The sequence below is a fragment of the Fusarium redolens genome (assembly GCF_020744475.1).
Source record: "Fusarium redolens strain MPI-CAGE-AT-0023 chromosome Unknown BKA55scaffold_12, whole genome shotgun sequence".
Classification (NCBI taxonomy): Eukaryota; Fungi; Ascomycota; class Sordariomycetes; order Hypocreales; family Nectriaceae; genus Fusarium; species Fusarium redolens.
In genome coordinates this window covers 347,686-373,435 of record NW_025763675.1, presented here as the reverse complement: position 1 = coordinate 373,435, position 25,750 = coordinate 347,686, and the positions used below count along the sequence as shown (strand labels likewise).

At 48.5% G+C, this 25,750-nt stretch overlaps 9 protein-coding genes across 9 annotated transcripts; 4 read left to right on the top strand and 5 right to left on the bottom strand.

Moving 5' to 3' along the window:
* Window positions 1–542: 542 nt before the first annotated feature.
* On the bottom strand, window positions 543–3,317 carry BKA55DRAFT_595785 (kinase-like domain-containing protein; the record flags this gene model as incomplete). The annotated part of the gene is made up of 2 exons (XM_046195852.1): window positions 543–2,849; window positions 2,910–3,317. 2 exons carry the CDS (start codon window positions 3,315–3,317, stop codon window positions 543–545), a joined length of 2,715 nt encoding a protein of 904 aa, XP_046046836.1.
* Window positions 3,318–6,181: 2,864 nt separating this feature from the next.
* BKA55DRAFT_517235 (RmlC-like cupin domain-containing protein) lies at window positions 6,182–6,739 on the bottom strand (the record flags this gene model as incomplete). The annotated part of the gene is made up of 1 exon (XM_046188169.1): window positions 6,182–6,739. The coding sequence occupies one exon, from the start codon at window positions 6,737–6,739 to the stop codon at window positions 6,182–6,184; it is 558 nt and encodes a 185-aa protein (XP_046046835.1).
* A 364-nt stretch (window positions 6,740–7,103) lies between these two features.
* BKA55DRAFT_595783 (pyridoxal phosphate-dependent transferase) lies at window positions 7,104–10,677 on the bottom strand (the record flags this gene model as incomplete). The annotated part of the gene is made up of 7 exons (XM_046195851.1): window positions 7,104–8,083; window positions 8,202–8,500; window positions 8,588–8,730; window positions 9,266–9,631; window positions 9,685–9,879; window positions 9,930–10,079; window positions 10,114–10,677. 7 exons carry the CDS (start codon window positions 10,675–10,677, stop codon window positions 7,104–7,106), a joined length of 2,697 nt encoding a protein of 898 aa, XP_046046834.1.
* A 647-nt stretch (window positions 10,678–11,324) lies between these two features.
* BKA55DRAFT_665247 (amino acid permease/ SLC12A domain-containing protein) lies at window positions 11,325–13,118 on the top strand (the record flags this gene model as incomplete). The annotated part of the gene is made up of 4 exons (XM_046197742.1): window positions 11,325–11,346; window positions 11,413–12,015; window positions 12,238–12,710; window positions 12,772–13,118. 4 exons carry the CDS (start codon window positions 11,325–11,327, stop codon window positions 12,976–12,978), a joined length of 1,305 nt encoding a protein of 434 aa, XP_046046833.1. The 3' UTR covers window positions 12,979–13,118.
* Window positions 13,119–14,218: 1,100 nt separating this feature from the next.
* Window positions 14,219–15,923, top strand: BKA55DRAFT_91197 (Prephenate dehydratase-domain-containing protein). The gene is made up of 3 exons (XM_046201684.1): window positions 14,219–14,399; window positions 14,471–14,531; window positions 14,590–15,923. Exons 1-3 carry the CDS (start codon window positions 14,337–14,339, stop codon window positions 15,459–15,461), a joined length of 996 nt encoding a protein of 331 aa, XP_046046832.1. The 5' UTR covers window positions 14,219–14,336; the 3' UTR covers window positions 15,462–15,923.
* A 671-nt stretch (window positions 15,924–16,594) lies between these two features.
* On the top strand, window positions 16,595–18,024 carry BKA55DRAFT_517223 (P-loop containing nucleoside triphosphate hydrolase protein; the record flags this gene model as incomplete). The annotated part of the gene is made up of 4 exons (XM_046188166.1): window positions 16,595–16,657; window positions 16,759–16,941; window positions 17,228–17,755; window positions 17,887–18,024. 4 exons carry the CDS (start codon window positions 16,595–16,597, stop codon window positions 18,022–18,024), a joined length of 912 nt encoding a protein of 303 aa, XP_046046831.1.
* A 478-nt stretch (window positions 18,025–18,502) lies between these two features.
* On the bottom strand, window positions 18,503–19,343 carry BKA55DRAFT_541597 (transcriptional regulation of mitochondrial recombination-domain-containing protein; the record flags this gene model as incomplete). Its single annotated transcript, XM_046190388.1, has 2 exons — window positions 18,503–19,090; window positions 19,152–19,343. The coding sequence occupies 2 exons, from the start codon at window positions 19,341–19,343 to the stop codon at window positions 18,503–18,505; spliced, it is 780 nt and encodes a 259-aa protein (XP_046046830.1).
* A 430-nt stretch (window positions 19,344–19,773) lies between these two features.
* On the top strand, window positions 19,774–23,132 carry BKA55DRAFT_574515 (P-loop containing nucleoside triphosphate hydrolase protein). Its single transcript, XM_046193311.1, has one exon. The coding sequence runs from the start codon at window positions 20,191–20,193 to the stop codon at window positions 22,963–22,965; it is 2,775 nt and encodes a 924-aa protein (XP_046046829.1). The 5' UTR covers window positions 19,774–20,190; the 3' UTR covers window positions 22,966–23,132.
* Window positions 23,109–25,734, bottom strand: BKA55DRAFT_574513 (uncharacterized protein). Its single transcript, XM_046193310.1, has 7 exons — window positions 25,468–25,734; window positions 25,306–25,412; window positions 24,936–25,232; window positions 24,449–24,886; window positions 24,151–24,401; window positions 23,558–24,094; window positions 23,109–23,503 (listed from the first exon to the last, which is right to left on the bottom strand). Exons 1-7 carry the CDS (start codon window positions 25,594–25,596, stop codon window positions 23,316–23,318), a joined length of 1,947 nt encoding a protein of 648 aa, XP_046046828.1. The 5' UTR covers window positions 25,597–25,734; the 3' UTR covers window positions 23,109–23,315.
* Between the last annotated feature and the right edge of the window lie 16 nt (window positions 25,735–25,750).

Sequence of the window (25,750 nt, the reverse complement as noted above, 5' to 3'; positions counted from 1 at the left end):
ACATATGCATTTCGAATTCACTCAAAGAATCCGAGCGAGCAAATGAAATCACATCCGTGAAAAATGGAACTTTGGTACAATTCCTGTTCTTTTGTCTTTGTCACAATCCTTGGGCTGTCTCTTGGAATTCTTTGTCTCTTTTGACTCATATTACTTAGGTTCGTTCATCTTCTCATCTACCAAACTCCTTATCCCATATCTAAAGAGAAAATGCCACCATTCATTCCAATCCTGATGCAATCCTCTAGTTAAGGTAAATTAAATCAGAGCGAACGTGGTATCGCAAATCATTCATCACGCATACGCCGCATAGGCATAGTCTCCTTTGTAAGTCACACACATTCTGCTTCTTTCGGGCCATCCCCCGCTTGTCTGAGATTACCACTCCCCGCCCCCACTCATAACTTGGGTGTATCCTCCAAATCCAAATCCCTTCAACAGCCTTGCAATTTCCGTATCCCATCAATAGCAACGTTGAGCACATCGTAATTCGTTCAGCCTTGAAACCCCAATGGAGCCTGATAAACCCGGTCGTATTACAATTAGGTGATTGGGATCAGGAAGGGGCTGAGTATCAGCTGGTCCGCGCTAGGTCGTAGGTTGTGGTCAATTTCAAAGGTTTGCGCAAGGAACTCTTTGGCTGCCTCGCTCGCGTGTTCAGGGATTGTAGGAGCCGCCTTTCCGCCCCCAATCTTGAAGATAGCCTGGAGCTGACTGCAGTCGGGGAAAGGGTGACTACCAGTCATCATCTCCACCACCAAACATCCAAGCGACCAGATATCTGCTTTGCGAGTATACGATGTTTGCTTTACAACTTCAGGAGCCATCCAGAAAACGGATCCTTGCAGTGACGGGCGGTGCTTGTTGTTGTTGGCGCCATTTAGAATGTTGGAGGCCTCCAGCTTCTTTGAAATACCGAAATCAGAAATCTTGATGGTTCCCTTGTTGTCCACCAGGATGTTGGCTCCCTTGATGTCGCGATGGATGATATCTCGGTTGTGTAGGTATGAAAGGCCAGTCAGAATCTGTCGAACAAAACTGCGAACCAGCGGCTCTGGGAGCGCGCCGTACGAGTTGAGTATCGTCTGAACTGATCCACCAGGCACATACTCGAGGAAAATGTTAAGATAATCAGCTGATGAACTGCAACCAAGATATTGCACAATATTGGGATGTCGAAGATCGCGAAGAAGGCTTATTTCTCGCTTGAGTGCTTCGATCATGCCCTTCTTGCGTGTATCGCCCTGGCTGTTGGCTCCAGGAGCAGGTGTCTCGACCTGCTTCACAGCGAGAAGCTCACCAGTAACAGCATGGAGAGCTAGGTACACACAGCCGAATGAACCTTGACCGATCAGCGCGCCCTTCATCCATTTGTCGTCGCCCCAGGACTCTCCAGCCAGGAAGCTTTGTAGTTCCTCGTCTACGTCGTCGCCATCGTTGGTCAGTGCTTGGCGAAGCTCCTGGAATGATCCAGAGCCTGTTGAGTTATCACCATCATAGTAGCTTGTGGCTGTGGTGTTGCCCTCAGGGTCAGTGACACTCAGAGCAGCCGAGTCAGAGCCACTCTCAGTAAAAGAGACATAAGACTTGCGGTTGGGCTCGAGAGAAGACTCCTCTTGAAGGGTATCAAGCACTGATGATGTTACTGAATCCCGGTTGTAGGCATTCTGAGGAACCCGAATGTGTGAATCCCGAGACTTCACCTTGGCAAGCTGAGAATTAGCATTAAGCCAAGAATCAGCAATGGTTGGGATGGGGGGTGCATCCTGGATACTGGAGGCAAAGCTGAGGCTGCTAGCAACGCTGAGCCGGCTGTTGACCTTGCTCAAGCGAGTTGACCGTCGCATGGAAAGTCGGGCCGTGCGGTCGATGTCCTCTCTGGTATGGTCAGGGAAGTACGATGTAAGATCAGAAGCAATCAACTCGCTGGGAGGTCGAAGACCTCCAAACTGTCGAAGGGCTCCGACACGTCGAGCCGGTCGCGATTCGATCTCTGATGGTGGACGCTCCAGATCCTTGGCTGCATTGTGTAAGTTTCTTTCGCGATCCTGGTAAGATATCGGCGACAACGGGGACTGGAGCTGGTCGTTCCATTTCTCCCCAAGCATTTTCTGAACCTTCAGTTGACTTCGCTTGTCCACTGTTTCCAGAGCTCGGGCGTGCTTCTGTTGCTCTTCTTCCATGGCAATGGCAGCAGCCCGCTGCAATTCCGCCTCCCCTGGTTCACCTGCTGGAACTCTCCGCAATATCAGTCGATTTCGTTCCGGCCGTCGTTGGTCCTTGATAATGCGCCAAAGTTCCGTATCGCCCAGTCGTCGGCATTGGCCTGGATCAGGATCGATACCAGCCAAGACCCAGAAGCAGTAGTTCCTTTCGTGGTCCTCACGCAGAGCGAACTTTCGAAGAGTCACCCGCATCACTTCCTCGCAAGTATTACACGCGGAAATCTTGACAACCTTCGTAACGCCGCCAGTCGATATGACGCGGATAACTTCTTGACCCTGTGGTAAGGCAGCCATCAGTGAACCGTCCATACTGGAGTTATTCCTGGTATGGGTCGTTACCAGACGGTTTGCCGGAAGATCCGGGTTGGTAATCACAATCCTTTGGCCTTGAGCATTTACAGGACTTGTGACATATGTCTTCCCTCGGGCCCTTAGATTCCGCAGATCGGTACCAGGGAGAGGGGAGTTGGGTCTTGAGGAAGTCATGCCATTATCCAAAGCACCATGTAAATCCATTTGTCTTGAAAACCGCTTGTTAGAAGATGTCGGAACACCTCGCGATGTATGCATTCTTGACGAGTCGTTGGGTGCAGTGATGTGAATATCGAGTCCGCCAAATGAATCCTAGACAGTCACGGTCAGTCTGTGAGCCCAGCAAATATGACAATTGCTAGTATAGCCTACCCGATTCCGCTTCTTCTCGTTGGCGTATGCCCTGGTTCTCAGCTTCTTGATGCTAAGGAAAAGGCGGACACGATCGCCGACTTTCTCAACACCCATTTCTTTAAGCACATCTTTATCCATTTCTAGGAGGTTCTCGCCGTTGATGTGATTTTTTCGGAAGATCTTTTCATACTCGCCGCATTTTACAGATCGCAGGTATTCGCAGACCTGATCTTCGTCCCAGTTCTTGACGGATTCGGCGGGATCGCTTTCGTTGAATTCGGATTCTGTCGGGCTGCCGTAAGCACCTGAAGAGGGCATCGTTGGAGCTCTTCTAGGCGGGGCCATTGTGGGCTGAGAAGGAACAGGAGTGAGAGACGAAGCACCCAAGCCGGCGGGAAACGACGATTTTGAAGCCAGCATGGCCATGGTGAATGCGCGGCCAAGGGTTTGCAAGTGGTGATATTCAAGTTTATTGTTCGTCGTCAAATGGCGGCGCCTGAGACACCGAATCGAGGTGGGATACCCAGACCCAGCTGAGTCGATCGATGGTCGCTCACCCGATGGTGATTGGAGTATGTGCGAAGTGGCGGAGGATGGGACGTAGAGCCAGTGGAAGCTCTACTCAGTCTGTATTATTAGTAACGCGAAGCCAAACAAGTAAAAACTGCGATCAACGCGAAGCACTTCATAAAGAAATGAAGAAGAGTATAGAGGGGTCCAGATCCAGCAAAGCTGAAGCTGAGCTTTTGGTGGTGAAGTGAGGTTTGGAGGAGAAAGAGTGACGATGGGCGGACAATGGTGAGGTGGAATACAAATTATTAGCCCAAGAGGCCAGGCCAGGCCTGAGGGGGAATGGGATGGTTTGGCAGCTCGGGTGCAGGGGAATGGAGAAAGAGCAGGGGACTGGCGGTGGTTGCGGCGAAGGTACCACCAAGACAGCGGGTACTTTGAGCTAGAACATTTTAGTGCGCATTTGTATTACCTATCAGCAGCGCCAGTAAGGTATCTGCAAGACCTGCAGGTACCTTCTAGACGGTGATGTGGTGCTTCATTAGCCTGGTTCAGGTTTGGGGGGTCTTGGCCAGCTCTAAAGCGTCACAGGTGGCCCCTGTAGGCTAATAATCACGTTGTGGTGGATGTTATGGGAAGGCTCACGAATCAATAGACGCCGGATGGTTGGATGAACTACTGACTCGCTAATGGGAAGGACCTGAAAAGTTGACCGAAACTATGCTACAGGGAGCAATTGTTAATGCTCGATGGCCCGAGAGTTGGGTAAAACTCCACCATGAACAACAGAAGAGGTAAACACGAAGCGATCCCCAGAATCAGAGCAGATGGAAGGGATGATGGGATGGGCGATCTGATCGCGCGGCGTCGTTACAGAGTTCCAGAGGGGAAGAGAGCTCCACATGCCACGCTGATCGTGACGAAAAGACAAGGGCAGAGCCGCCGCTAAAGTCTCGTGTGCATAGAATATAGAATTCTGGTCGCCTTCATGCACAAGAAATGAGGCTAGGGCTTTTGCTGACAATGGATGCGCGCGAGCGAGTTTCAAATATGTTCTACAGTCTCCGCCCACGAAACATGTCGTGCCCAATCTTCCAAAGATAGATGATATTAGCGCCATGACGAAAACCATCACAACTTGAAACTGAAGCACAAAGACGGACAGCGACAGATATTGTGTCTTTGAGTGTAACTCACCGTCACTAAATACACAACCTCCAACTTGGCTTGCTGATTCGTGGAGTGTCGGAGCATGAAACAAAGTGAGCCTAGACCCTGGATGCTGGGATCGAGGCGCCTGTAAATTGTCTTGATAGGTCAGATGCTGGTCCTTGATGAAACAGACCGTGTTTCGACCGGGGCCACTCGGATGACGCCGTCCGAGTTAAAAGAGCGCATCTCTCTCCTCTGTCCAGTTATTTTCTTGGTGATTGTGTAGTCTGATACAGGGAAATAAAATCAACGTGTTGCTAATATTCCCCAATGGTTCGAGAAACAACATAGGAATGCAAAAATGTCCGTGAACGAGCTATTGAATTATAGTGGTTGATTGAGTTAAATGGCTGACTTGCTTCTTCCCATCTTGCATAAGGCAGCAGTAACTTAATTGCTTACCACGTGCTTACCGACCTCTCATAGGTAGGAATGGAGGCTGTCAGGCCATATCCACATCCACATCCACATCCACAGCACCTTTGTCACCTATCAGTGGTCGGGGACTTCTAATTTCGGCATCGTTCATTTGTTTGTTTTCTGTTGTATCTCTGATGAGTCTTTCATGTTATCCGGGGTATGCATAGGGTATCTAATTTGTGAACTTTGGATCTCATACCCATTAGAAGGTAATATCATTGCTTCTGTTGATATCACTCGATACCTAGACGCCTTACCCCCTGATAGATATCTACACTTCGGTGCCGTTCACCGGAGACCACTGTCTGCAGTATTGTCGTCAAAGGAAATTCGTCATCGTAACTAGCCTCGTAATCCGTGCCTGCTTTCTACACTTGGACTCTTTATTGATCGGAAAGTGGGCAATCTGATATCGAAACCCACGCACTCCTGAGAGCTTTGTCCTATATGTGCCGACAATATGATAGGGGCATCTCAAATTGTAAGTCTTCAGGAGTCAATGCGACGTATAAGGACCAAGGTTATAAGGAGGCTGTCAAGGATTATTCAGGCGCATATAGACATTAATCGTCACCCGGCCCTACGATCCGATCGATTTGTTTATAATGCTAATATGTACCATGCTATCAGTATCATCCCGTCTGTGTACCCCCCTACGGGTCCTGTGCATCAAGCACCAATGATATAGGTGGTTAGCATTAATAGCCAGCATATCATCATCTCCTTCAATATCGCCTTCGGCATATCCATCTTCACCATCATTGTTCGAACGCTGAAGGAGGTCCTTCAATATACCGTGCATTTGCAGTTGGACAAGACGCTCGATGCATAGACCTACTGGGAAAGCAAGATAAAGAATTGGCTTGGTAATCAAGGAGAAGAACAATCACAAGCTATTGCATGTCGATTCTATAACCCCTGAAAAGTTGAACACTTGACACACGAACACATTCAACTTTTCTAATGCGCGCGCTCGATAAAGAAAGTCACGAAGAAAGAGGAGCCTTATTCCGGCAACGCGATATCGATTTAGACTACGCAGCAAGCTGATCTTGCGGCCCATGACAGATCAAACCCTTGGCTCAGATAAGATCACCGAACAGAACAGTTCATATTTAAAATTATTTTCCTTTTGCTTAACTCTTCGTTTATCTCACAAACTGATCTGCGAAGCTTGCTCCAAGTCCAACAGCTTCATAGTGCTTTCGTGCCTTATCCAACTTGCTGAAAACATCTTCCACGCCAACAGGATTGCCATCAGGATCAACATAGATATAAGCCCCTGTGACATGAAACATGGTCGCCATCTCCTTCACATCCTGAGGAACCTCGAGAGTATGAATATCTCCAGGAGGTTCGAATGCATAACCGCCCTCTGTCGCCCACCATGGATGTTCGAGATAATGCCAGCGGCCCTTGAGAACTGTTGCGTGCACGCAACCAGCGTGGCGATGGCGTGAGAGGATACCAGATCGTCGGACTCGAAGAATGTTGACAAAGTAGCCGCCCGAGACGGAGAGGAGAAGAGGTCGGAACCAAACGTCTGGTGCTTCTGGGACCCAGAGACGCTCGTCGCATTCAATGTCAAAGATTCCTGGAACGACAAGATCGTCCGGAACAGCGGGAAGACGGGGACCTCGGTATGGAACAGCGGCTTGATCCGCACGTTCTTTGAGCTCTTCTGGCTTCGAGTTATTCGCTGTCATAGTGACGGTTTGTGTTGCAGTAGCCATCTTGGTGATTGATTAGATTTCTTCAGGTATGAGAAGAGAGATTTAGCCTGTGTTGGTGTGAGGAGTTCATGAGACAAGGTGGTGTTTTATAATCTTTTACCATTAGGCGATCAACACCTTTACGGTAACCTGTTTATACATTTGAGGTCTAACGCAGCAGTAGTGAGGTGATAAGAGTGCATGTCGTTACCCGCATGGCGCAACCGCGGCGCCAACGCCGGTCCCAGATCGGGGGTGGAGCTTAATTGAAGATCGTATATCGCTGACATACTTTCCAAGGATTAACTTGTATTCAATTGGAAGAAAGAGTTTGTTCTCGGTATTCGGAACTTCGCAATTACGAAATGGAAAGCTTCCAGCCCCGTTGCTTCACCACATCTAGCCAGTCCACCTTACCTTGGTCTTCCCTCCTTGATCCATCCATTCTTCGCCGCCATACTTCATCAAGGACGTCAAGACAAGCTTCAACGTTTCGGAATTTTCGCCACTTAATCATCTCGCAAAGCTTCTCTCTAATGCTTTCTATCTCACTTGTCTCGTGGGCTTCTCCTCCCGCCATGAACGGCGGGAAAAGCAGGGTGCATTCCACGAGACAACCTTCTGACACTTTTCTGCTAAGCTTACATATCGACTCTACACAAGTCTTCAGCTTCGTCTTCAAGATATCAGAATAGCTGTTAATGTAACGAGCAAGGGTTCGGTAAAGATGAATGAGTGCCGCGTTGCGATAGGCTTCACCGAGTAAGGCTAGAGGTGAATCATCTTGACCTGAAGGACAAACCCAACTCTGGAGTTCACTTTCTATCTTTTGTGAACGTTCAGCAAAACTATAACCACGGGTCTGCGATGCCGATTTGGCTTCGGCGAAGTCAGCGTTCAGAATGCTAGTCTCGGAGATGAGATAGAGTATCCGCGACGCAAATCCAAAATAGGGATCTGCAAGTGTGTCATCCTCTGAGGCCCAGTAGAAGCCCCTTATTAATGGACGGCAATCCATCGAGACACTCATCATGATATCGTGATAGGCGAAATTGCGGAGAAGCCACCTCCCCTCAAAGGTAGCCTGGACAGCTTGCTTCGGATCTACCACCGAGAGTGAATTCTCAGGTTGCCAAGCCAATTCAGCAGCTGCGCCTGTCAAGTGAGGATACCAGGCATCAGTAGCCTCAGATATTGACTCCATGGAACAGAGGACCATAGTCACAGCCAGGCACATCTCAGTTGACAGTTCACTCTGTTGCATTGACTTCTGAAGCTGGGCCAAAGCATGTCCATGGTGCCTTAGTGACTCCGCTCTGAACTTTTCGTCACGTATTGCTAAGTGAGAAGAAGCCCATGCTGAAACAGCATACATTAGGGTTGGGCATTCGAACGCCATGGGTAGGATAACTTTGCATGTAAGCTAGTGAAGTTATCAAGTGTTCGGCGCACATACCAGAGAGGAAACAGTTTTTTTCTAGATTCGTGGTCAGTAGAAACGCAAGTGTAACCGTGTAGTAACGCAGCATCACTCGTCTGCTTCCCACAAGATTTCCCGAGTTGGAGTCACCAGGGTCCAGCGATAAGCCAAGAGGTTGGCATAGTTGCGTGACCTCTTTGCTTTGCTGGTCTATGCTCGGAGTTCTCACAACTCTTGTCTCGGTCACTTGAGAACCTCCAGTTGCCGCCAATGGGGACAGTAGTACTGAACGTGGTGGCTCACGCTTGCAAACTAGGTTGAGACGCAAGCAGTGACTGCAAATGGGTATAGCTGATCACATTTCTTCTTTCTGTGGTTAATTAGCATTGCGGCCTAATTGATGCATGAGACCCTTGACATACCGTTGACGACATGTTGGACATCCCTGCTTCTGCTTCTGTCGAGGATAGCCACCTCTCCGAGTTGAAACCGAAGGTGGGGATCTAAGTGATTCGTTCATTGGGCTCAAAATATTGATCCGATTCCAACCAGGAGCTTCAGTGAGCTTTGAAATGATCAAGAGCGCTATGGGCGGTGATATGAAAGAAGAGAATTAGAGAGGAAGATCAAAGATCGAAAGTTTCGGGTCACATCCCGTTATCAACGACCCTTATGCACGGCGCTATGGGCGGGAGAGGCTAATCTGAAGATGGTAACGTGGGGGTATGCGGGGAACCTAATCCTGGGGTAGATCGTTGTGCAAGCTTGTTAGTGCAGATATCGAATAAACAACAGGTCAGAAAACAGCAGGCACAAAGGAAGATGTTGTAATATTGCAAGTTTGATTGGAGTCGTTAGCTATCTTGGTGGCTACTACAGCTATGGACGGCACGGATCTCTTTTCTCAAAAGGTCAGAGAACATGGAGCTTAGACAGACTGATAGCTATTTGCAATACCTGAATCGACATTGGATTGGATGTTGATGAAATTTTCCTGTAACTAACGAACTATCTATCTGGAAGTATGATTAGAGTCGCGCCCCTTGAATATCAATAGCCTCAGCCATCACAGTCTGAATAGCTTCCCGTAGAATGCCAACCATCCTCCCCAATTCAGACTCAGTCACCACATATGGGGGAGACATTATGACATGATCAACATGAATATCCCCAGTCTCACCCAGGTTTCCCAATATGTTCAAGCCCAGACCAAGCGCCTTGTCTACGATCTGGTGACACAGTCTCATATTGGCCGGGAATGGTGTTTTGGTGCAACGATCTTGGACGAACTCAACAGCCCAAAAAAGACCACGCCCACGGATATCGCCAACAAATTCCAAGGGGCCAAGATGTGTTTTCAGGAGCCTCTCCAAGACTTTACCCATTTCTTGGACGTTGGTGAGAATATCTTCATCCCGAATGATGCGTTGAACCTCTAGAGCTGCAGCGCAAGCCACTGGATGAGCCTGTTGGGAAAGTCAGCCAGTTCCAAGTCAACTTTTTGTCATATAAAGCATACCTGGAATGTGTGGCCATGGGCCAATCCACCAGATCCGTCTGCGAGGGCTTCGAAAATCTTGTTTCGAAGCAACACGCCAGATAGGGGAACAAACCCTCCAACGAGAGCTTTGCCTATCATCTGAATATCAGGCCCTAAAATACCCTCCTGCTCCCAAGCATGCATAGTTCCGGTTTTTCCCATACCACACATAATCTAAAATGTATTAGCAAGTATGTTTATCGGTACAATCAACAGTAACTCACTTCATCTAGGATCAAGAGAATATCATGTTTGTCACAAATCTCTCGAACAGCTTTGAAGTATCCCGGTACAGCAGGAAGGCAACCTAGAATAGTTCCACTGACAGTCTCAGCCACAAATGCAGAAACGTTCTCCGGTCCAACACGAAGGATCTCTGCCTCCAGTTGATATGCCAGTCGTTTTGACATAATTTTCGTCGGATTCGTTTCCCTTCAGCCTATAAGCGAAGCAAGGATCAACGAAGCTGACATTATGAGAGAGCCAGTGACGATACATGGCCCTTCGAGATTGGTGGCCAGAGACGCAGAGTGCTCCAATCGTGTTGCCATGATAGCTCTGTTTTCTTGCGATAACATGGCGCTTCTGGGGCATTCCTCGCTCGTGCCAGTATTGTGTTGCCAGCTTGATAGCAGCATCAGTGGCTTCGCTTCCAGAGTTGACGAATATGGCCTTGGATAGGCCACCAAGTTGCCCCTGCAGAAGCATCGACGCAAGTTTCTCGGTTACATCGCAAGTGAAACGTGCGCCAGAGTAGAGATAAGGGAGCAGGTTCATCTGGTTCGCCACCACTTCAGCAATCTCAGGGCGTCCAAAGCCAAGACATGATACGGCTGGTCCAGCTGAAGCATCAAGAATTTCACGGCCAGACTCGAGAAACAGAGATACTCCTGAGGCAGAAACGACTCTTTCAGGTTGATGAGCGAATGAACGATAGAGAATGCTTGAGTTGGAGACAAAAGGGTGAGCCATCTTGGAAAGTTGAGGTTTACGGCCTGTTGCTAGATGCCAGATCTAAATCTTTGAGAGCTAAGTTTGCTAGATATATCCATCATATCTTCCACTCTATTTTCACCCTTCTTGATATTTAGGATAATTTAGGCCACTTCGTATCAGCCTCCGAACCAATCCCGGAGTTTCTTATCAAGAAGCCCCCTCATGAATCCCGCCGTTGGCGCCGCTATCAAGCTCCCTCGGCGCCAACGACATGGAAAGGCCCAGACAATCAGCTACTGATATACAAGGTTTCCCCACAGTTCCCCGCGCTGCAAGCCTCTAGATGCTGGTAGTGGATCAGTTGATAACTGTGTAAGTGAAGGTTGCCATGTTGCTAATAGTCACAATCAAACCAAGATGAGATTCACCTTTCTCTATCGATTTGGCCTATGGTATTGATGATGATACCTAGTTTGATTAGTGTATTCTGGCGGCCAATTGGTCAAGGCTTCTTCCTTGTCATGGTCGCTTGGGGCGACTTGTGTGGTAGTGGTATGGGCGTTTCTGATCAATATAAAATAAGCATGAAGATTCCCTTGTCCTTGTCTTGCAAACCACTCTTATTCTCTTGTTGAATCTCTATTCGACCTTGTCTCGTTGGTGCACCAATATTCATCCCAGCCATGTCAGAGTCTATCCCCCCAAGTCCGGTGTCCCATCCTTTCAAAGCCAGAGATGAGCAAGAAAAGTCCCCAAGTCATCTTGGTTAAGTTGAAACCATTCGAAATGGTACATCAGATGCCGAACGAAACGAAGATACACACCGTGGCTTCAAGCCTCGCCACTCTCAGATGATAGCCATAGGAGGTGCCATTGGAACTTCACTGTTCCTAAGAACTTCCCAGGTTCTTCGCGTTGGTGGTCCTCTATTCCTTCTGATTTCTTATAGAGTCTTGTCTATACCCGTCTACTGCATAGTCACTGGAATTGCCGAGGTTGCAACTTATCTCCCTGTTCCGGGAGGCATTATGGCCTACTACGGGCACAAATACGTGTCTAGCAGCATGGGCTTTGCAATGGGATATCTCTGCTGGTACTCACTCGGCATCTTGATCCCCTATGAATTCTTCGCTTCTACACTTCTCACCAACTATTGGGGCACTGTGGTTAATGGCGCGGTGTGGATCACCATCATATATGTTATCATTGTCATTATTAACCTCTTCCCGGTCAGAGTCTTTGGAGAGTGCGAGTTTTGGAGCGCAGGCATGAAAGTTCTCCTCATCTTGGGCCTCATCTTTCTCTCCATTTTGCTGTTTTTCGGGGGCGGCCCTCATAAAGATGCTCTCTACTTTGGATACTGGAAAGACCCTGGTCCAGTGAACACTTATATCGTGGAGGGCGATGCCGGACGACTTGTTGCACTCCTTCAGTCTTTTGTTCTAGCATCCATCGCATTCGTCCTGGCTCCTGAACAACTCATCGTAACAGCGGGCAAGATGCAATCTCCACGCTATAACCTCCCCAGAGCCGCTCGATGATACATTTGGCGCCTGATCATTCTTTTCATGCCCGCCGTCTTCGGAATTGGTGTAGTCTGCGCATCAAACGATCCCCGACTTACAGCATCTGGAACTGCACGCTCACCTTTCATTATTGCCATCCGGAACGCCGGCATCCCTGTCCTGGATAGCATCGTCAACGCACTGATCCTCCTTTCAGCGATCACGGCTGCGAACGCGTTCCTCTACTCTGCCTCCCGGAATCTTTATTCACTCGCAAAGGCCGGGAATGCACCTGCAATATTTAAGAGATGCGACAGATATGGCCTTCCATACTATGCAGTCTTGATCACCGCCTCCCTCGGATGTCTAGCATACCTCAGCCTGTCAAATAGTAGTCTGACAGTCTTCAACTGGCTAATCAATCTCACCAATACCTCCGGTTATATCAGTTGGATCTGCTGCAGTATCATTTACGCGAGATACCGCAAAGCCATCACTCATCATAAGCTAGAGTCCCCATATCGCTCCCGCCTCCAGCCCTGGGGCATGTACTTCGGAGTCAATGTCTCCATCATCCTTTTACTCATCAACGGATTCGCTGTCTTCTTTCCTTCACAATGGTCAGTGGCTGATTTTTTTCACGGCTTACATCGGCATCTCTGCGTTTCTGCTCATCTACTTTGGCCATCGACTGTATCAGCGGGGAGATAGGTGGGTCAGAGATCCTGAAGATATTGATATGTATCAAGGGATGGATGAAGTACTAGCTGCAGAAAGACCACCACCAGTTAGGGTTAATATCTATCGGAGACTGTGGGCCTTGGTGGAATAATCCTTGATAAAGGTATCGGGTGAAGGTGTTCGTCATGTTGAACAAATTTAACACTTGAAGCCCATGCTATCATCGGTCAGCCTTGTATAAGTAGTAATACAATTACATTTATTCTTATTCCTGGAGGAAGTTCATAAAGGGCGTGTATCTCTACGAAACTGGTATGTTTAGGCAATGAGATCGCTACATCCATATGATGACTAGAGCATCATGGGACGGGGGCATAAATAAATCTTACTACATCCAAATGGATTTCATTGGGGCTCACTTACTTCCTTTGCTTTTTAAATCAATGCACATTTTTTTAAAGCATTAACTTTAAGCCGAATCGTCTAAAGGAGGTCGCCTTGTTATATTGCAAAACGTTAAGGGAGGAGAAAAGTGAAAGTGTCGTCATTGTAACAAGTATGTGTTTGTGTAAGTCCACATCCAAACTATCATGTATTACACTTTCTTACCCTACGTCGAGTCGATCCCATGAACCGCCTTATAAAAGAAGAGCTCATAGACGAAAATTCAAATATTTGCAACTATAGATCGACCCTTCCATATATATCACCCTTCTTCATTTAGAATTGAAGTCTCAAATTTTCTGCCATTTCCTAGTCTCAATTGTAAGATGAACAGAGGCAGCGATGTCGACTTTTGCCCCAGTATAATACGATGAGGGACGTCGTAAGAAAAGAAAACGCCCTGACTTAACCTTTTCGCTCCTTCATTTTCTCACCTTCATGGAAATATCGGCTTTTGATCTTCACATAATTTCAATACCGGGCAGGACCGTCGTTTCACAAAGACTTCCCTGTAGTTACCTTTTGTTTTCTTACCATCGCCAACAAGCCAACCTGCTTGTTAAACCGATCTCGCAGTGGCCAGTTGAACCCCGCATGAACCAAGTGGCTCACTATCTCGAACCCCGTATTTGCCCGCTTGAAGACTGTTAGTGCTGTACTACCCTGCAACTTTTCATCCCACAACTTGGAGGGAATTCATTCCTCCCCCACGATCACGACATTATCACGACATCGCCAACGCCTTCTCTGGTGTTCAATTGGGTTACACACAGGCACAAGCTGGAGTCGAAGACACCCACATACGAACACTGACGGAATAGCTCGTTAGAAGTTTCATCACCGAGCCAATTGACTGCAGTTCATCCCAGTTATCGCATCTTGGTGACAGCCTCATTCTCAAGCAAGAAACTGCAACACTACATCCCTAGAGACCTAACCATTCTTGGTATACGAAGAACCCTAAGACTCAGGGCTGAAAGTGTAGTCACGCTGTACCGAAATTCAGTTTGACGTCGCCTCAAGAATTTCAGTCGATCCGGTGACACCGATCATAACCAAGGCATCATGGCCAGCCAGCACAAGCCTGTTGTCAGCTTCCTCGGCCCAGTCGCCTCCTACACCCATCAGGTAAAGTCATTCCTATAGCTGTACCCTATAGCGACCGCATGACACTAGCCTTGACTGACCTGGCTCCATAGGCTGTTCGTCAGGCCTTTTCTGAGTCAACATGGGAATTCTCCCCTGCAGTTACTATCGATGGTACGTTTCAGTCAATATCTCGCAGTCGGGATGTCCGTTACTGATTGTCCTGGCAAAGATGTCTTTGACCAGGTCCAAAGTGGCCAGGTGCAAGCTGGTGTTGTGCCTTTTGAGAACTCCACCAATGGTTCTGTGAGCTTCACCTTGGACAACCTGGCTGACAGAACGAACCATTATCCGGATATCACTGTCGATGGCGAGACATACGTGGACGTTCACCATTGCCTTGTTGGTCACAAGAGCCCTGTGCCAGCTGTCGAAGACATAGCTGAAGGATCCGGTACTTGCACCCCGACAGCCACAGACCCGTCACCTTCAAAACCGCGGTCCAGGCCCCTGGCGAGTCTCAAGCACATCCAGCGCTTATATTCGCACCCCCAAGCATTTGGCCAATGTACCGCTTTCATCTCCACCTATCTCAAGGGTGTCGAAATTTTTGAGGTCAGTTCAACCAGCAAGGCAGCTGAAATTGTCAGTAAGGACACGACGGGTACCTGGGCCGCCATCTCAAGCGAGCTCGCCGCTAAACTTCATGGTCTCGATTTTCTGGGAAAATCGATTGAGGACAGGGAGGATAACACGACCCGTTTCTTCGTGATTGGTACAAATGCTGAAGGCCCCAAAGACCTGGAAAAAACTGAAAAGGCTGTTGCTGAAAAGGGAAGCAAGTCACTTGTCTCTTTCACAGTACCTCACACATCACCTGGCGCTTTGGCGGATGTGCTGAGCTGTTTCCGTACATTCGACATCAACTTGACCAGCATCAACAGTCTACCAAGCCTCGTGAAACCCTTCCAGTATATTTTCTTCATCGAATTTGAGGGTCACAAGTATGTCGATCCTGAGGGGCGGGTCAACGGTGCGCTGGAAAAAATCAGTCGCGTGGCCGAGAGTTGGAGGTGGCTTGGAAGCTGGGAGAGATACATATAACTTTGCCAAAAAGCAACAAACGAATTATTCACCAATTCTATGACATCCATGCATTCCATTTGACGACTGGCAGTACCTCTTACATACACGCGATGCAAAAGGCATCATGACAAGTCAGGACGAACTCCCCGTGGAAACATAAAAACGGCTTTAGAAGCTTTGGGGAACTCCCCGTGAGCCCAGTGGGGCTGAGTGCGTGCTCTCTAATGTCGCCCTGACAGGTCTTTCTTTAGCAGGGCCTGGGCGCATTGAAGATCACATATTTTCTGTACCGCCATCGGGCCGTCCCACGTCAAAGACAAAAGCTTTACGAACGGAATATCGGTCGCTTATCAACATCTCACATTACATTGTGTATACTTGCACAAGACCATCGCCACGGTGCCGCCTTGTGCAGTGTGACACCCATGGAGAAGAGACTTATCCCCACTACCCGGGATACGCGAACATGTCTGCCAATGTTGAGTTTACGCTATTAAATCCGTTTCAGGCACTTGCAGGACACAACTCACAGCAACGGAAAAAGACATGCGTTTTTTGAGATTCATGGGATTGGCCTGGATCAGGCTTGACCCAGCCGCGTGGGGCAAGTCGGAGGAATTGACCCTTTGGAAAGCTTTGCAAGGTCATTGAGGGCAGGGATGAAGAAAACGAAGGGCCCGATAAAGCCTTGGGGGGACTGTGGGATGGGCTCAAAAAGCATCAATGAGGGGCGAGAAAACTCGGATACTTGAGAGATATCTCGTCTTAGTTGCTTCAGCGGAGACCACTATCGACCAACATGACGTACACGCCGCATGCGCAACACTCAAAGAGAGACCACTAAGGGTCGTTCATGGGCCACACGCCCAGGTTCAGGGTGGGAGGATCTAACCAAGTTAGTGATAGCCTACGGACCATCGCTTCAACAATTACCATCGGGCGATGGTCCGGAAGCTCTCCAGCAAACTCTGTGAGTACTCAGGTACTGTACGCTGGGCGTCTCAAATACCTTTTAATGGCTTGATCTGCTGTTTCGTATCCTCCAAGATTTACTCTTCTTCTCATCCCTTCTGCTCTTCCTCCAGCTTAATGTTGAAGCGACAACACTTATCTGCTATATCTCCCTTTTCTTCTTGGTTCTTTCACCCAAAATGGCGCCCCGCCCTATCTTTACTGCCACGCACCCACGTGCATGCTCTACGGCCTTTGAGCGGGTATGTTGAGTCCCTGAAATCCAAGATCATGCCGCCTTCTCAGTGTTGACATCGTCATGATTGCGCTCACTATTACAATGCTGACTCTGTTTAATTGATAGGTCTTCATGGCCCGCCGCGATATCCTAGAGAGCGTTCACGAACCCTTTGGAGATGCCTTCTACTATGGTCCTGAGATTCTCAGTGATCGTTTCAGAAACGACACTGCTACTCGTGAACAGAGTGGTTTCTCACAAAAGACCTACAAAGACGTCCTCAACGAGGTCATGGATGCGGGCAAAGATGTTAGTAAAACCTCCCCTCCAATCTCCTCAAGGTTCATGCGATCGCCCGAACTCCCCGAACTCCCCGTCACACCCCGCCTTCTCGAATGAGGGGAACTACAAGCCAAACAAGAAACATGTGCCACGGCCAAGTTTTTTATCTGCAGCATACGCTTGGTTGACACATGATGGTCATGAACATACAATCAATGTTACGTGTCGTATCCTTATCGCCCTTTTGCCATTGGCGGGAGCCACGCCATGAGAGATTCATCAATTGATGCAATATATTAACACTTCCTACCAGGGCAAGCGAATCTTCATCAAGGACATGGCCTACTACCTCATGGCCCCAGACAACAAGCCTACCAAGGTTGCACCGTCTCTGGGCAAGGAAGAGCCTGGCAATCCAACTGTTTTGCCACTAGAGGTCCTGAAGCAATTCCAATTCACCTTCCTCATCCGCCACCCTCGCCGAGCTATCCCCTCATACTACCGTTGCACGGTGCCACCTCTGGATGAAGTCACTGGTTTCTATGACTTCATGCCCAATGAGGCTGGTTATAAGGAGCTCGTGCGTTTCTTTGACTTCCTGATCAAGGAGAACATCGTCGATAAGGACAACCTCGTTGTTATCGACGCTGATGATCTTCTCGATAACCCCGAGAAGACCATCCGTCTCTACTGCGAGAAGACGGGCATTGACTTCAAGCCCGAGATGCTCGAGTGGAATGATGATGATTGCAACTATGCGACTATTGCCTTCCAGAAGTGGAATGGCTGGCACAACGATGCTATCAAGAGCTCGGCTCTGAGGCCTCGCACGCATCACCAGGTACGTCAAAACGATTTCTTATAATCGCACCCTCCCCACTATCCCTCCACCTGTTGGTCTGCAACAACATCCACTGTTCGTTCGCGCTTCTTGTGGTAGGGTGAAAATAAGGCTGACATCGCTAACTAAAGAAGACGATGACCACCGAGTCAGAAGATAAGGAATGGACCGCCAAGTACGGCCCTGAGGCGCAAAAGGTTATCCGCAAGACGGTCGAGGACAACGTAGCTGATTACGAGTACCTGAAGCAGTTTGCGCTGCCTATCTAAATTAATTTAGCAGAGTGCGCGCTCTGCTTTTCAAGGGTTGCTTTTTCTCTACGGTTTGGACCTGTTTTGGCGTTTCCACCCCCACATCAGATTGGACTTTTGCACCTGGTAACAAACCGGGGTAATGAATGATTTATGAGCGCTTGCATTTAGTTGATGGTACAGCTACTATCGTACAACGACTTTGGCATCACGCCACCTGATGAATATATATATGCTCCTTCATCTACAAACCTTTGCCAGCTGATGTGATCAATGTCCTCGTTCTAGGCTGTAGACACTCGATGACACAACTTTCCAACTAGTCCAACCCGATGGAGTCCAAAATACACATTTTATACATTTGGAGGTAGAACACTTATAATGACTTGAGTAGGAGGAACCTGGATGTTCGTGAGAGACTCAATCTCCAACCCCAACCACCTGTTGTGTCATCTCCTGAGCCTTTTCGTTCATTGTAACCTTCTCTTTGGGTTCTTCATTCAGCCACTGGCTCGGGTGTCTCCTCCTCCTCCTCCTTTTTCTTCTTCTCGGGCTCGTTCGAAACGTAGCTCGGCTTTTCGAACAGCCCGTGTGTAACATTTCCAGACCATTCCTGAGCGTACTCCTTGTCCTGGTCGTTCGCCCAGTTTACCTTCACATCCAAAAGCTTTTTCTCGGCACCCTCGGCATCTTCTGATACAACGATTTTGTTGCCGCGACCAGCACCGCTCAAGACAGACGCTATATCGGCAATGGAGTTTGGCTTCTGGGCATTGAGAGCCACACCTCGCTCCTCTTTTGTTCGGATGGGGCGATGGTCCATGTTGCCCTTCTCCTGTTGCTTCGTGACTCGCTTGCGGTCGGCTTCGCTGAACTCTTCGGGGTTCTTATATCGGAAGTCGTCATCCCATGCTACCTCGTGCAGGTGCTTCAACTCGCGCAGTTTTTGGAAGACGGAACGGCCAATGGAACCTTGCCCGGCGGGGAAGGAGATGTGTGCAAAGGGAGACCAGTAGTCTTTTCGAAGTTTGGCGGGCTTTGTCTTTTTACCATTGAATGGGAGTTGCTTAAGATCGTGGAAACCCTACAACATCATGTTAGCACATCTATGGAGCTTATCAGGAACTTAATAGAGTTGAGCTCACGTTTAGCGTCTTATCAAAGCTGTAAATAATCTGGTTTGTTCTTCTGTGGCCAAATACCCAGATATCCTCCCCATGTCCCTCGGGTGGAGGAAACCCTCTGCCATTCTTCTTCTTACCGAAGTGGCCATGTCGCACCCATATTCGTACGTAGCTGGGCACTTGGCCCAGTCGAGATGTTGGTGCCGTGTTCATGGTCGCCCACTGTGAGGTTGAGATGGCCTTGATATTGGGGACTGATTGGAAAAAATGCCAGTATCGCCGGTTCAATCACGGACGAGCGCATGGTCACGTGAGGCCGGAATCAAAAGTCGGTTGATCTCTATTTTGTGGCCATTTTAATCTATAGCCATCTTAACTCATTAATTGAATTATCAAAACCTGACCGTTATCGTCCATCGGTTGTGCATAGGCTCTGTTGTATTAAGGTTCAGACTCAATTGAAATCTTCCATTGTCTTCATCTGTCGGTTTCATCTGGAAGTTGGCAACTGCAACTTTCCAACGCTACCCTTTTCGGAAAAGCATAAGCAGATCAGGACTGTCAACATCAGCTGATAAGATAAGAAGATACAACCAATGAGCTCTCAGCATGGACCTTCCAGGATTGACCTTGCTCCAATGACGTCGAAGAATCCGGAAGCTGCCAGAAGCTGCTGATGGGTTGGGCTGGAGGTTTCCATGAGCTTGTGTCGATGTTACTTGACCTTGCTGGATCCTACCATCAAGATCTCGATACTTCACGTCGGACGATATCCTCCGCCAGATGCTTCTATGGAGTGACTTGATTATTCCATGAGATCCACTCAATTCGTGAATAAATTCACCTCTTGATCCTCGGTCTTCCGGATCACTTTCTTCTCTTGCATTAAGTACAGCAAACAACTATACCCCACACATCAAACGATACCCAATCTTCGAAAACCTGACATCGCCCTTCTCTTACATACTACTCTAATAACTGGGCAATACTACTGTACGACTATATACATTAATTCTCTTGTTCCAACTATCCTTTACACTCTCACCACAACACCGCAATCATGAATAGCCGCATGGACTTTACAGACCGTGCCCAAAAGGCTGTGGAAGATGCCATGGCCTTGGCTGAACAATACGGCCATTCCCAGCTTGCGCCGGTTCATCTTGCTGTCTCTCTACTCGACCCTCCCCCGGACCCTTCAAAGGATCAACAGAACGGTCCTCCTCCCACAAGCACACTCTTCCGACAAGTCGTTGAGCGAGCACATGGTGATCCTCAACTCTTCGATCGAGCCCTCAAGAAAACCCTCGTTCGACTCCCAAGTCAAGATCCCCCACCTGAGCATGTCTCTTTGGCACCTCAGTTCCATAATGTGCTAAGAAAGGCCATGGAACTGCAGAAGGTGCAGAAGGATACATACATTGGCGTGGATCACCTCATCACTGCGCTTTCTGAGGATTCAACCATCCAAGGACCTCTTAAGGAAGCCAACATTCCCAAGCCTAAGCTGGTGCAAGAAGCAGTACAGGCTATTCGGGGAACCAAGCGAGTCGACAGCAAGACAGCTGATACTGAAGAGGAGAATGAGAACCTGGCCAAGTTCACCATTGACATGACTGAGATGGCCCGCGAGAAGAAGATCGACCCCGTCATTGGCCGAGAGGAGGAGATTCGCAGAGTTGTCAGAATTCTTTCCCGACGAACCAAGAACAACCCTGTCCTCATCGGTGAGCCCGGTGTAGGAAAGACTACAGTCATTGAAGGACTGGCTCAGCGAATTGTCAACCGTGACGTTCCTGACAACTTGAAGTCATGCAAGCTCCTTTCACTTGACGTGGGTGCACTTGTCGCTGGCAGCAAGTACCGTGGAGAGTTCGAAGAGAGAATGAAAGGTGTTTTGAAGGAGATTACTGAGTCAAAGGATGTCATCATTCTCTTTGTCGATGAAATCCACCTTCTCATGGGCGCTGGTTCGTCTGGTGAAGGAGGCATGGATGCTGCCAACCTTCTCAAGCCCATGCTTGCCCGTGGCCAGCTACACTGTATCGGTGCGACTACCCTTGCCGAATACCGTAAGTACGTTGAGAAGGATGCCGCCTTCGAACGTCGATTCCAGCAGGTCATCGTCAAGGAACCCAGCATTCCTGAGACGGTCTCTATCCTTCGAGGTCTCAAGGAGCGATATGACCGTCATCACCGAGTCACCATCCTCGACAGCGCTCTCGTAGCTGCTGCTAATCTGGCTGCACGCTACCTTACATCCCGACGACTGCCTGACTCGGCTATCGATCTTGTCGACGAGGCCGCTGCTGCAGTTCGTGTTGCTCGAGAGTCTCAGCCTGAAATCATCGACTCTCTTGAGCGCAAGCTTAGGCAGCTTATGATCGAGATTGCGGCTCTTGAGAAGGAAAAGGACGAGGCATCCCAGACTCGTCTTGCTCAAGCTAAAAAGGATGCTAAGAACGTTGAAGAGGAATTACAGCCTCTCCGCGAGAAATACCAGAGCGAGATCAAGCGCAGTGAGGAGATTCACCAAGCCAAGCTCAAGCTCGATGATCTCGAGAAGCGCCTCGAGGATGCCATGAATAACTCTGAGCACGCCAAGGCCGCGGATCTCAAGTATGGTGCCATCCCCGAACAAGAGGCTGTCATCAAGGAGCTTGAGGCTCGCAAGGCTGCTGCCGACGCCGCTCTTAACGCTACTGCTCCCACGGACTCTGGTGGCGCCATGGTCACCGACATCGTTACCGCAGACAACATCAACGAGATTGTTGCTCGTTGGACTGGCATCCCAGTCACTCGTCTGCGTACCTCTGAGAAGGAGAAGCTCATCCACATGGAAAAGGTGCTCAGCAAGGTCGTTGTTGGTCAGAAGGAAGCTGTTCAATCTGTCGCCAACGCCATCCGACTCCAGCGTTCTGGCCTTAGTAACCCCAATCAGCCGCCGAGCTTCCTTTTCTGTGGTCCATCGGGTACCGGAAAGACCCTTCTCACCAAGGCTCTGGCTGAATTTCTGTTCGACGACGCCAAGGCAATGATCCGCTTTGATATGTCTGAATACCAGGAGAGACATGCACTGAGCCGCATGATTGGTGCGCCTCCTGGATACGTTGGCCACGATGCCGGTGGCCAGCTCACTGAGGCTCTCCGCCGCAAGCCATTCTCAATCTTGCTCTTTGACGAGGTTGAGAAGGCTGCCAAGGAAGTTCTCACTGTCCTTCTCCAGCTCATGGACGACGGTCGTATCACTGACGGCCAAGGCAGAGTCGTTGACGCCAAGAACTGCATCGTGGTTATGACCTCTAACCTGGGTGCAGAATACCTTGTCCGACCTGGCGTGAAGGAGGGACGTGTCGACCCCGGTACTCGGGAGTTGGTCATGACCGCCTTACGCAACTACTTCTTGCCTGAGTTCCTCAACCGTATCAACTCGGTTGTTATCTTCAACCGTCTCACACGCAAGGAGATTCGCAAAATTGTCGATATTCGGCTTGGTGAGATTCAGAAACGACTCGAAGACAATGGCCGAAAAGTCCATATCGACGTGTCAGAAGAAGCCAAAGATTACCTGGGCAACAGTGGGTACTCGCCAGCTTATGGTGCTCGACCCCTGTCTCGCCTTATCGAGAAGGAGGTCCTCAACCGTCTTGCCATCCTCATCCTGCGCAACAACATCCGCGATGGCGAATACGCGCGTGTTGAGCTCATTGATGGCAAGATTGTTGTGCTTTCCAACCATCCCGACAGTGAGCTTGGAGAGGATGAAGATATGGTTGATGAAGAGGATGCAGTCGACGAGATGTTGGATGACATGGATCAGGACATCTACGACTAAGTACAAGTAAAAATCGGGGATTGAAGGAGCACTGATGGGTGATACTGTTTTTCATGGACGAATTTGATGATTGCATGACGGAGTTAAGGTTTCATCCTAATGTTTGTACTGAAGTTTCATGTATTTAGTCACTTGATGATAAGCAATGGGAACAAAAGTTGAATTAATTGTTGTTATCTACGATGTGACATGCTTTATCTCAATCTATACGGTGTTGTCTCGAGTGATTACCCGGACAGCTCACATAATCAATCTATCTGGTTTTGGTCTGACTGAGTAAATACTGCGGTAAGTGTAATATCTCTGCTGGGATCCAAAGCCGTCATTCAAATTAAAACTTGTTTTGACCATTACGCTGGCCCGAGAAACACAGGACCCTCTCCAATCCAGCCGAAGTCATCAATAATCATGGACCAGTCAATTCCCTGGAGGGGATCGATGGTACTGTCCATACTTTGTTCTTGGCCATTGATGTCTGTGTTAGCGTTGACATTGCTTTCGGTATTATTACTGTTATTGTTCCCTGGGAACCTTTGTTCTAGATGCCACATGTGAGCAATTACAGTCCATATAAATAAGAGTGCAGACTTACGAAAGGCATCAATGCCTTTTTGTGTACCATCTGTGATATTCTTGGCCTCCTGCAATGCGTTTTTGAAGGCTGTGAGACACCAATACGATGTGGCAGCACCTATACGATCCGGCCATGCACCAACGGGAATATCCCACTTAGGGAGTACATGCCTTACAGACCAGAATGTCTCAAGGATGATAGACCCTCGCGTGGGAAGGTCATTATCACGAACTGAGCAGGTTTTTAGAAGGGATAGAACCTGCGCAGCGACAACTTCAGCGTCTGAGGATGAGAGATGTTGCGGAGCAGCGGTGGAGTGTAGCGTGGATAGGAGGATGCAGCTGGCGTCAACGAGAGCGCGGTAGACCCAATGGGGGCTGTGTGTGAGTAATTGACATGTTGACTCGAGTGTGAGGGCTGTGTTTATAAGATTCTGTGAGGTATTGTATGTGCGGAGAGTATTGAGGGTAAAATTGGGACGCTGGTCAGGAGGCGAGATGTAGTAGTAAGCCTGAACTTCGAGTTGAGCAACTAGCATTATGAAACGAGAAAAGTCTCGATGGATGTCGTTAGCAATGGGATGTTGAGGATGGGTGTTACCGGGAGCCTACCTGATTCGACACGGGGGGTGACAAGGGGTCTAAGAAGCTCAAACTCGTCTTCCCACATCTTGACAATAGTTTCAGGAACTCCATTGTTTGCTGATATCTGCGCAGCCATGGCTGTATGTAATCGATTTGAAAACTTCTGCAGCTCAAAGAAAGTGAGCAACTCCGGTGCAAGAGTGTCTTTGATAGTATCTTTGCATTTGGTGTCATTATGCTGAAGAAATGGAGGCGGATGTCCATTGCCTGTAGATACTCTGCACATTATCAGTAACCTACAATTCCATTGCAGGATCGAACAAACCTTTGAGCTAGAATACTACAGAACACCCACGTTATGGACGCCTCGTAGTCCGTACATGTCATGTGCTGGCGTCCGCCGATCAGGAAGCTAGGATGAGATCCTCGGCCAGTATGTAGGCCGAGAAGCATGCAAGCGTTGAGGGCACTGCTTATAAAATTGGGCGATGGATCAGTGACAAACCTGATGGTCGGGAATGGCCAAGTACAGATTATCAAGAGAGTCTGAATAGACTCGAGGTCTAATGTAATGGCTTGAAGCAGGCCCCAGACGTCGCGGTTAAGAGAATCGAGTAGTGTAGTTACAAGTTGTTCATCCTTAGCATATCGACGACATGCTGTCGATATTATTGTCCAGAAGAGAGTTGTTGATGCTTCGAAGCATTCATCTGGGTCTTTCTTCCTCAAGATGGGTAGATAGGGATGATAGCATTGTAAATACCTAAAGCTGTTAGTCTTACTGCTGTTAGCATCAGTCCTGGGAGTCTTACTTCTCAAAATACCAGTCAATATCCTGTCCAGACACCAATTTACCGCCTAGCATGCGAGGTTTTGTAGGTTCTGTCTTTTCGAACGTCGCCGATGGCACGAACGATGGGGGTTGTTGAGGGCTTTGCAAGTTGCTTGATAATGGAAAGACAGTTCCATTGGTGGCTGGAGGCAATTGAGATGGTTGTGTAGGAAGCACAGTACCGTTTCTTTGGGGGACTGATGGCGATTCTGCGTTACTCTTGGGTTGTACAACTTCTTTGATGGATCTGAGTTCTTGTTCCAGAAGCTCAAGTTTACTACATACTGTCAATATCACTATTTCAGATAAAAACATAGAGTCATTCCGTAGTAGTGTAATCAGACTATTACCTTCTCCTTGTCACTCTCTTGTGTGATCTATCGTATACGCACGAAATTTGTAACTTGGCGCAGCGTTGACATGGCTGTCCCGCGACAGGACTCGCTCTACACCGCACCTAGCCCAGATTCAGCATTAACCATACGCAACTCAGCTCAGTCGAGACAACTCACCTTTGAGTCGCGACAACTGATACAAGCTACATTTCGTCTAATCTTGCTTTGCGGTGAGTCTGGCGCTCGCGTGAGGCCCCGGCCAGAAGTCGACGCGGGTGACTCGTCTGATGATGGTGTTGGAGCCATCAAGTTGCATTATAACACAGAGCGAATGATACGGTGGCCTATAACCTTAATGGGATTATAACATTTAATTAGGTTGATAGTAATAAGTTTTATGAGTTGTCGATGAGTCACTTGAGATGGACATGGACATGGAGATAGTTAAGAAGTCTATGAA

Coding starts and splice junctions, on each gene's coding strand:
- BKA55DRAFT_574515 (XM_046193311.1), top strand. CDS start 20,191: ATGAATAGCCGCATGGACTTTACAGACCGTGCCCAAAAGGCTGTGGAA.
- BKA55DRAFT_574513 (XM_046193310.1), bottom strand. CDS start 25,596: ATGGCTCCAACACCATCATCAGACGAGTCACCCGCGTCGACTTCTGGC. Junction 25,413..25,467: donor TCAGTTGTCGCGACTCAAAG/GTGAGTTGTCTC, acceptor AATCTGGGCTAG/GTGCGGTGTAGAGCGAGTCC. Junction 24,887..24,935: donor ATTGACTGGTATTTTGAGAA/GTAAGACTCCCA, acceptor TAACAGCTTTAG/GTATTTACAATGCTATCATC.
- BKA55DRAFT_91197 (XM_046201684.1), top strand. CDS start 14,337: ATGGCCAGCCAGCACAAGCCTGTTGTCAGCTTCCTCGGCCCAGTCGCC. Junction 14,400..14,470: donor TCGCCTCCTACACCCATCAG/GTAAAGTCATTC, acceptor CTGGCTCCATAG/GCTGTTCGTCAGGCCTTTTC. Junction 14,532..14,589: donor CCCTGCAGTTACTATCGATG/GTACGTTTCAGT, acceptor GTCCTGGCAAAG/ATGTCTTTGACCAGGTCCAA.